At 44.3% G+C, this 10,458-nt stretch overlaps 1 protein-coding gene across 3 annotated transcripts in view; it reads right to left on the bottom strand.

The window, feature by feature from the left end:
* LOC122556121 overlaps positions 1-10,458 on the bottom strand; it is a 38,038-nt gene that overhangs the window by 12,098 nt on the left and 15,482 nt on the right. For all 3 annotated transcript variants that reach the window (XM_043702591.1, XM_043702589.1, XM_043702590.1), the window contains exons 7-8: positions 7,622-7,703; positions 5,427-5,641 (exon numbers count right to left, since the gene is read on the bottom strand). In XM_043702591.1, coding sequence (XP_043558526.1) covers positions 5,427-5,641; positions 7,622-7,703 — 297 coding nt within the window. The remainder of the gene's footprint in view (positions 1-5,426; positions 5,642-7,621; positions 7,704-10,458) is intronic.

The raw sequence follows: 10,458 nt of genomic DNA, 5'->3' as shown, positions 1-10,458 counted from the left end.
GTGGGGGAAAGGGGGTATCTGAGAGTGAGGTGGTAGGGGGAAGGGGGTAACCAAGAGTGAGGTGGCAGGGAAGGGGGTATCTGAGAGTGATGTGACAGAGAAGGGGGTGTCTGAGAGTGAGGTGACAGAGAAGTGGATGAGGTGTCTGAGAGTGAGGTGGTAGGGGGAAGGGTGTAACCGAGAGTGAGTGGTGAGGAAGGGGTTATCTGAGAGTGAGCTGTTAAGGGGAGGGGTGTATCTGAGAGTAAGGTGGTAAGGGGAGCGGTATGTTACAGGGGCTGGAAAGGAATCTACAAGTGGGAAGGGGGAGGATGATGAAAAAGAGATGCAAACCTTTTAAACTTATTAATGTTGGAACACTCAGCTAACCCGGGACAGGATAAAATGAAATTATTGAGGTAATGAATTTCTGCAAATGAATATGCAATTTCTCGCTTAAGGCTGCACATGTTCAGGAGATGCCATATGAGGAAAATTAATACTGTGTCATTTGTTAAATTTAAGCTTGAGGTTGAGATGTGAATTGCAGTATAAAGTATAACAACTACCTGGTTCCAGCTTTGTGTATAAAATATAAACACATTATCCATGACCAGTCTCACTAAAAGCTGACCTGTAGGTGCAGCAAGCAATTGAAATAAACAAACAATGTGTTGGCATTCACTTCAAGACGATTAGTGTACAGAAGTAAGGATGGCTTACTGCAGTTGTACAGAACTATGAGAACTCACCTGAAAGATAATGTAAGTTTGTTTTCTTTATCTGAGGAGGGATAAACTTGCCATGGAAGGAAACCATATGATCATTTAAATATGGAAACAGAATTAGGCCATTTGGCTCATTGAGACTGCTCCACTACTCTACCATGGCTGATATGTTTTTCAGCCCTATTCTCCTTTTCCCCATAATCCTTGATCCCCTTGCTCATCAAGAATCTATCTCTGTCTTAAATCCACTCAATACCTTGGCCTCCACAGCTCTCTGTGACAATGAGTTCCACAGATTTACTACCCTCCGGCTGGAGAAATTCCGCCTCATTTCAGTTCTAAAGGGTCATCCCTTCTGTCTGAGGCTGTGCACTTGGCTCCTAGTCTCTTTTACTGGTGGAACTATCTTCCTAATGACTATCTCAATATCCTGTAAGTTTCAATGATGTCTCCCCACCTCAACTCCATCAAGTGCAGACTCAGAGTCCTCAAGTACTCCTCATATGGCACGGTGGCACAGTGGCACAGTGGTTAGCACTGCTGCCTCACAGCGCCTGAGACCCGGGTTCAATTCCCGACTCAGGCGACTGACTGTGTGGAGTTTGCACGTTCTCCCCGTGTCTGCGTGGGTTTCCTCCGGGTGCTCCGGTTTCCTCCCACAGTCACAAAGATGTGCACGTCAGGTGAATTGGCCATGCTAAATTGCCCGTAGTGTTAGGTAAAGGGGTAAATGTATGGGAATGGGTGGGTTACACTTCGGCGGGTCAGTGTGGACTTGTTGGGCCGAAGGGCCTGTTTCCACACTGTAAGTAATCTAATCATATCTCAAGCCTTGCATTCCTGGCATCATTTTTGTGAACATCGTCTGAACTCTCTCCAGAGCCAGCACATTAGCAATCGAGGTTAAGCAGTCTAAGCCCTGGGATGGCAGGATTATTTTATGAGGTGAGATTGAGGAAATTGGGTCTATATTTGTGGAAGTTTAAATGAATGAGAGGTGGGCTACGGGGAGAATGCGGGTAAGTGGAGTTGAAATGCCCTTCAGCCATGATTGAATGGCGGAGTGGACTCGATGGGCTGAATGGCCTTACTTCTGCTCCTATGTCTTATGGTCTCATGGTCTTATTTCACTGATACTTACAAGCGTCCTACAGGCCATGACAAGGTGGATACAGATAAGATGGTTTCTCTGACTGGTGACTCTAGAACCAGAGCACATGACCTCAGGATAAGGGACAGCCATTTAAGATTGAGATGAGAAGACATTTCTTCAATCAGATGGTGATGAGAATCTTTGAAGTTTTCTACCCCTCAATAATTGAGTACTACTAAGTGACTGGAGACAAATGACACCAATCAATACTGGGATAATGCAGAAAAGTGGTGCTGAGGAGGTGATTAACCATGATATAATCTTAGAATTTTAGTGTAGAGAAGGAGGCCATTCAATCCATCATGTCTGTACCGGTTCTTGAAAAAGTTACCCAGCTATTTCCATTTCCAACTCGATCTCCATAGCCCTCAGCATTCATCACTTTGAACCATATAACCACTTCTCACTTGAAACCTCAAATGGAATCTGCCTCCACCACTCTCCCAGGCAGCCCATTCTACATCCTAACAACTTTTGCAACTCTCCATTCTGCCAGAAACAATCCTGTGTTCAGAGAGACATGGAAAGTTTTGGCTCTGCAATTTAGAGTCAGAGAGCTGTGCAGCATGGAACCAGACCCTTCAGTCCAACTCATCAATGCCAACCAGGTATCCTAAACTAATCTAGTCCCATTTACCAGCATTTGGCCCTTTCCCCTCTAAACCATTCCTATTCACATACCCATCCAAATGCCTTTTAAATGGTGATTTTCCACTTCCTCTGGTAAATCATTCCACACATACATTATCTTCCGTGTGAAAAAGGTACTCCTTAGGTCCCTTTTAAATCTTGCCGCTCTCACCCTAAACTTATGCCCTTTAAGTTTGGACTCCCCCACCCCCAGAAAAAGACCTTGATTATTTATCATATCTATGCCCCTCATGATTTTATAAACCTCTACAAAGTCACCCCTCAGCCTCCAATTTTCCAGAGAAAATGGCCCCAGCCTATTCAGCCTCTCCTATAGCTCAGACCCTCTAACCCTGGCAACATCCTTGTAAATCTTTTCTGAACTCTTTCAAGTTTAACAACATCTTTCCTTTAGCAAGGAGACCAGAATTGAATGCAATTTTCCAAAAGTGGCTGAACCAATGTCCTGTACAGCCACAACCTGACCTCCTAACTCCTATACTCCTGACTAATACTGGCAAGCATAGCAAGCACCTCCTTCACTACCCCATCTACCTGCGACTCCACTTTCAAGGAACAATGAACTCACACTCCAAGGCCTCTTTTTCGGCAACACTCCCCAGGACCTTTCCAATAACTGTATTAGTTGTATCTTGATTTGCCTTGCCAAAATGAGGCACCTCACATTTCTCTAGATAAAATTCCATCTGCCATTCCTCAACCTATTGACCCAACTGATCAAGGCCCAGTTGCACCCTGAGGTACTGTACCCTTCTTAGTTGTCCTCCAGTTTTGGTGTCATCTGTAAATTTACTAACCATACCTCCTATATTCACATCCAAAACATTCATATAGATGACAAAAAGCCAGTGGACTCAGTACCAAACCCTGCAGCACAGCATTGGTCAGACAACATAAGAACATAGGCATCCAGTCCAAAACGCACCCACCTTCTGTCTCTACCTTCTCGCCAATTTTGTATCCAAATGGCTAGCTCTCCCTGGATTCCATGTGCTCTAACCTTGTTAGCCAGTCTACCATGTGGAACCTTGTTGAATGCCTTACTGAACTCTATTTAGACACCGTCCACTGCTCTGCTTTCATCAAAATTCTTTGTCACTTCTTCAAAAAACTCAATTAAGTTAATGAGACATGATTTCCCGTGCACAAAGCCATGTTGACTCTCCCTAATAAGTCCTTGCCTTTCCAAATACATGTACATCCTGTCCCTCAGGATTCCCTCCAGCTTGCCCACTACTGATGTCAGGCTCTTCAGTCTATAGTTCCCTGGCTTTTCTTTACCACCTTTCTTAAATAGTGGCACCATGTTAGCCAACATCCAGGCTTCTGGCACCTCATCCATGGCTATCGATGACACAATATCTCAGCAAGGAGCCCAGCAATCACTTCCCTAGCTTCCCACAATGTTTTAGGGTACACCTGATCTGGCCCTAGGGATTTATCCAGCTTTATGCATTTTAAGACATCCAGCACCTCCCCCTTTTCAAGGTAACACTATATATTTCCCCAAGCTCTCTAGCTTCTATATCCTTCTCCATAGTAAACCCTGATGCAAAATACTCATTTAGTATCTCACCCATCTCCTGCAGTCCCACCACAGGCTGCCTTGCTGATCTTTAAGAGGTCCTATTCTCTCCCTTGTTACTCTTTTGCCCATAACGTATTTGTAGAAACTATTTGGATTCTTGTTAACCCTGTTTGCTAAACCTACCTCAGGTCCCGTTTTTGCCCTCCTGATTTCCCTCTTAAGTATACTCCTATTATACTCTTCTAGGGAATCACTCGGTCCTTGCTGTCTATGCCTGACATATGGTTCCTTTTTCTTGACGAGAGCCTCAATTTCTTAATCACCTAGCATTTCCTATGCCTACCAGTCTTGCCCTTCATCCTCACTGTACATACTGCCTCTGGACTCTTATATCATTTTTGAAGGCTTCCCACTTTTCAGCTGTCCCTTACCTGCAAATATCCACCCCCAGTAAAATTTATAGAGTTCTTGCTGTATACCGTCAAAATTGGTCTTCCTCCAATTTAGAACTCTGATTTTTAGATCAGGTATATTCTTTTCCATAACTATTTTAAAACTAATAGAATAATGATCACTTACCCAAAAGTGCTCCCCATTGTCACCTCAGTCGCCTGCTCTGACTTATTTCCCCAGAATAGGTCAGGTTTTGCTTATTCTCCAGTAGGTACATCCACATACTGAATAAGAAATTTTTCTTGTACACACTTAACAAATTCATCTCCATCCAATCCCTTAACACTACCTTCCTTTTGCTCCACTTCCCCCTCTCAGAAATGTAGAATGTGAGGAGAACTCAACAGACTGAATGGCCTACTCCAGTTCCTGTGACTCTTGTTCCATAACCACACCAGTCTGTGGGACGGTGTTGATTTTTGTGTGTAGAAGTGAGAGTCAGTTACATTGAAAAAAAAATTGCCTATCGTATTGTGGCAATTTAAATACTACGGTGTCTAAGAAACCAATAGTTCTATTTGTGTGCTTGCAGCTTTAGGTTTAATGGAGAGTTGATAGCTATTGAAGATACTGATTGATTCACCTGGTTCTGATTCTTTCTGTGTCTAAATACCACATATGTCAACACAAATACAGAAGGCCAGGTCACTATGTGGCTGGATCACCTATTAAGTGAATTGTTGAGAATGACTGAAAAAAAGCCTTGAGAAAGTAAAACAAAAGCCCTTCAGAAAATCTCAGCAAATGCCCTTGAAAAGAAATTGGTTTGTGTCTGAGTAAAGAAATGTCTCCTTATCTTAGTCCTTCACCCTACCGTGAGACTGTGGCCCTGTCACCTCAACTCTCCAGGCAGGGAATACAATCTCTTAGCTTTGTTCTGCCATCGTCTACATGAAACAATATATGCAGAATATTTTCAGTCTTTGCTTCTTACTGTAATTCAGTTTTCAAACTTGTGAGGAACATTGTGGTGAGTTGCTGCTGCCTCAGAATTTCACACTGGGACTTGTGTAAATCTTTCTCTGTTTGGAGTAATTGTTGCTTTAGAGACCTCAACTCTTCCTTCAGGTCCTGGGTTTCCAGATGAGAAAGAGACTTTGCAAAAACTTTCTCTTTCAAACGCAACTTTTTAATCTCCTCCTCTTGTATCTGTCGACAAAACAAATTCTGTTGGACTCAGAAAGTTAAGACTACTCCTGTAATTTAGTTTCCCTGCTTTCTCCTCTTCCACTCTCTTCTTTCATTCCTCCCTCAGATGTTAACTTTTTTTAGGATTCGATATCGTGGGGATTTAGGTGAAGCCCAAATTTCAGCTTCTCACAAATCCCTATTTTTAGATCATGTAAGCACCCTGGGAGCTGTAAAGCCACTGACCTGGAGTTTTGGCTGGGACACCGCTTGATTATAATGGGGGAAATTCCTTGCCAAATGGAGAGTGGTAGATAGCTTTCAAAGCTTGAAGGCCAGTAAGAGTCTTCCCAGTTTGAAAACAGTAGCATACTGCAATAAAGGGGAAATGACTGGGCCATCTTTTCAATAAATTTATTTTTAAGTATCAAGTAAAAAAGCAAAAATGCCGGCCAACAGTGTAGGGATGGAAAGAGATACTCCTGCAAGGAAAATATAAATGGAGAAGGAGGGTCTGAGCAAAGGGAACTTTATGAAGTTAAACAGAAAGAACAAATCAATATGCAGTTTACTCAATGAATAGTGAGAAAGATTAACCAAGGTGTGAAAGGAAAAGACAAAGCATACAAATGTAACAGCACATCATCAAACAGGCTCAGATTAAAAACAAATAGTAAAAAGACAAAAGGCTGTAACATCTTTAGAAATTGGAATGAAAACAGGCCATTCGGTCCCTCAATATGCTCTGCTATTCAACAGGACCATGGATGATCCAACATTCCTCACGTCCACTTTCTTGCCCTTTCCCATAACCCTTGATTCCCCTACTCATCAAGGGTCTATCCTTCTCAGCCTGAAATACACAGACGAACTCCTCCCCCACAACTCTCTCACAAACCTCTGAGAGAAACAAATCCTCTCCATCTCATTCTTGAATTGATACCCCTTTATTCTGAGACTATGGTCCTAGACTTTCCCATGAGGGGAAACATCCTCTCAGCATTTACCCTGTCAAGATCCTTAAGAATCCTATATGTTTCAATGAGATCACCTCTCATTCTGCTAAACCCCAGTGAGTAGATTCCCAACCAGTTTAGTCTTTGCTCATAAGACAATCCCTCCATACTACAGATTATCTGAGTGAACCTTCTCTGAACAGCTCCAATGAAATGATACCTTGCATAAATTACATAATTGAAGACTCTTTATCTGAATGCACATAACATTCAGATGAACATTCAAACTAGCTTGTCAGGGCAATGGGAAGCTGAGGGGCTAACCCAAATTGAAAGGAATTAAAATGGTAATAGAAAATTGAAAAGCTGCTAAGAAAACTAGAAGACAGAAGAAACAAAGACAAGCATCAAGAATGCTTCGAAAGTGGAATAATGTCAAAAAGACAGAGTTAAGGGCACTCTACTTGAAGGCACACAACATTCACAATAAGTAGATGATCGACAGGCACAAACATGAGTTTGATCTAATTTCCATTACAGAAACATGGCTGCACAGTGACCAGGACAGGGAACTAGATATTCAAGAATATTTGACGTTTAGGAAGAACAGACAAAAAGAAAAAAGGAGGTGAAGTTACACTGACAAGAAGGGATTGGATTGGTACATTAGGAAGGGAGGGTCTCAGATCAAAAGAATAACATGTGGAACCTGTTTAAGTCAAGCTAAGAGACAGCAAGGGACAGCAGGCATTGGTTGGAGTTATTTATAGGTCACCAAATAGTAGTGGTTGTGTGGGACTTGGCTTTAATCAGAAGATGAGGGAAGCTTGTAGTTTGTCATACAGTTATCATGGGTAATTTCTGAGTATAGAATGAAAAAATCAGTTGAGCACTAAAGCATTCACACCTCTCCACTCCACAGGTGAAATCAGCTCAGGCTGCACGGGCAAAGTGGGTAAGCCAGAGTCCTCATGCTGTGCATGGGTCAGGGCCAAGGTGGTACCATCAATGCCAACCCAACCTGTTACTCCAAAAATCTACTGACCTTCAGCTTCTTTATCAGCTTCTCTTTAAGTTCCATCCATTGAACCTTTTGATCCTGAGTCTCTTCTTTCAACACCCGCTCCCTGTTACAAAGTGAACAAATCAGGAATATTCACTGAGACATTTTCATAGCATCAGAAATATAACAGCACAGGAAATGACCATTTGGCCCATTGTTCCTTTTTGAGAGACTGACACAACTCATCCCAATCCCCCATCCTCTCTCACTAAACTTCTTCACATTTTATCTCTTTCAAATATTTATTCAGTTAAAACCCTTTTGAAAGTTATTATCGGATCTGCTGCAGTCCAGACCATAACAGCATATCGCTGGAAAAACATCCAACTCATCTCCCGTCTGATCCCTGTGTCAATCAAACCTTAAATCTGTGTCATCCGTTTCCCAACACTCCTGCCAGTGGAAATGGTTTCTCCTTACTTTCCCACACCCAAACCATCTCATGATTTGATTTTGATTTTGATTTGATTTATTGTTGTCACATGTATCTAAGTACAGTGAAAAGTTTTGTTTTGTGAGCAGTACAGGCAAATCATAGCCAACAAGGACATTTTGACCAACTCCGCTAAACTTGGTGCTTTGCTGGAAGGAGAACAAGGTGAAAGTGAGTACTGCAGATTAGAGTCGAGAGTAGGGTGCTGGAAAAGCACAACAGATCAGGCAGCATCCAAGGAGCAGGAAGATCGACGTTTCGGGCAAAAGCCCTTCATCAAGAATGACGCTGGAAGCCTCGGGGGTGGAGAGATAAATGGGAGAGGGGTGGGGCTGAGGAGAAAGTAACTGAGAGTGCATTGGGTAGATGGAGGTGGGAGTAAAGCTGATAGGTCAGGTGGGAGGGTGGAATAGATAGGTGGGAAGGAAGATGGAACAGGTGGGACAGGTCATGAGGTCGGTGCTAAGCTGGAAGGTTGGAACTGGGATAAGGTGGGGGGAGGGGAAATGAGGAAACTGGTGAAGTCCACATTGATGCCCTGGGGTTGAAGTGTTCTGAGGCGGAAGATGAGGCGTTCTTCCTCCAGGTGTCGGGTGGTAAGGAAACAACGATGGAGGAGGCCCAGGATCTGCATGTCCTCGGCAGTTATAGTATTTGGCCATGGGGTGGTGGGGTTGGTTGGTGCGAGTGTCCTAGAGATGTTTTCTGAAGCGTTCTGCGAGTAGGCATCTTGTCTTCCCAGTGTAGAGGAGACCGCACTGGGAGCAACGCATATAGTAAATGACATGTGTGGAAGTGCAGGTAAAACTGATGGATGAGGAAGGCTCCTTTGGAGCCTTGGATAGAGGTGAGGGGGGAGATGTGGGCGCAGGTTTTGCAATTTCTGTGATGGCATGGGAAGGTGCCGGGAGAGGAGGGTGGGTTATTGGGGGGGCATGGACTTGACGAGGTAGTCGCAGAGGGAACAGTCTTTACGAAAATTGGATAGGGGTGGGGAAGGAAATATATCCCTGGTGGTGGGGTCTGTTTGTAGCTGGCAGAAATGGTGGAGGATGATGCGATGTAACCGGAGGTTGGTGGGGTGGAAGGTGAGGACCAGGGGGGTTCTGTCCTTGTTGTGGTTGGAGCGGTGGGGTTTGAGGGAGGAGGTGCAGGGCGTGGATGAAATGTGCTGGAGGCCATCATCAACGTGGGAGGGGAAATTGCAGTCTTTGAAGAAGGAGGCCATCTGGTGTATTCTGTGGTGGAACTGGTCCTCCTGGGAGCAGATGCGGTGTAGGCAGAGGAATTGGGAATAAGGGATAGCACTTTTGCAGGAGGCAGGGTAGGAGGAGGTGTAATCCAGGTAGCTGTGGGAGTCGGTATGATTGTAGAAGATGTCAGTGTTGAGTCGGTCACTGTTGATGGAGATGGAGAGGTCCTGGAAGGAGAGAGAGGTGTCAGAGATGGTTCAGATGAATTTAAGGTCGGGGTGGAATGTGTTGGCAAATTTGATGAACTGTTCAACCTCCTCGCTGGAGCACGAGATGGCAGTCTCGATGGCTGATGCAGTCATCAATGTAGCGGAGGAAAAGGTAGGGAGTGGTGTCAGTGTAACTGTAGAAGATAGACTGTTCGACGTAGACAACAAAGAAACAGGCATTGCTGGGGCCCATGCAGGTGCCCATGGCTACCTGTTTTGTCTGGAAGAAATGGGAGGATTCGAAGGGGAAATTGTTGAGGGTGAGGACCAGTTCAGCCAAACGAATGAGAGTGTCAGTGGAAGGGTACTGGTGGGGACATTAGGAGAGGAAGAAATGGAGGGCTTGGAGGCCCTGGCCATGGCGAATGGAGGTGTAGAGGGACTGGATGTCCATGGTGAAGATGAGGCTGAGAGAATAAGCGTCAGTTCTGTTTTCCAACTGAACCATGCTGTCAGAGGGTAGATCTTATCATTTTTGGTCACAATTGCAGTTTATTGTACAAGTCTTGGCTAATACCTGATTACCCATCCTCCACGCCTAGGGTTCATATAATTCCTACAGTATGGAAACAGGCCCTTCGGCCAAGAAGTCCACACTGACCCTCTGAAGGGTAACCCACTAGACCCATTCCCCTATCCTACTACCCTCCATTTACCCCTGGCTAATGCATCTAATCTATGCAAACCCTGAACACTATGGGCAATTTTACCTTGGGCAATTCACCTAACCTACACATCTGAAGGGTGGCATGTTGGCTCATTGGTTAGACCTGCTGCCTCACAGTGTCAGGGACCTGGGTTTGATTCCTGCTTTGGGTGACTGTCTGTCTGGAGGTTGCATATTTGCCCCATATCTGCATGGGTTTACTCCAGCTGCACTGGTTTCCTCCCACAATCCAAATGATGTGCAGGTCAGGTGAATTG

This window comes from Chiloscyllium plagiosum, chromosome 13 (assembly GCF_004010195.1).
Source record: "Chiloscyllium plagiosum isolate BGI_BamShark_2017 chromosome 13, ASM401019v2, whole genome shotgun sequence".
NCBI lineage: Eukaryota > Metazoa > Chordata > Chondrichthyes > Orectolobiformes > Hemiscylliidae > Chiloscyllium > Chiloscyllium plagiosum.
The sequence above is the reverse complement of the archived record's forward strand: the minus strand, read 5'-3'. Positions and strand labels throughout refer to the sequence as shown.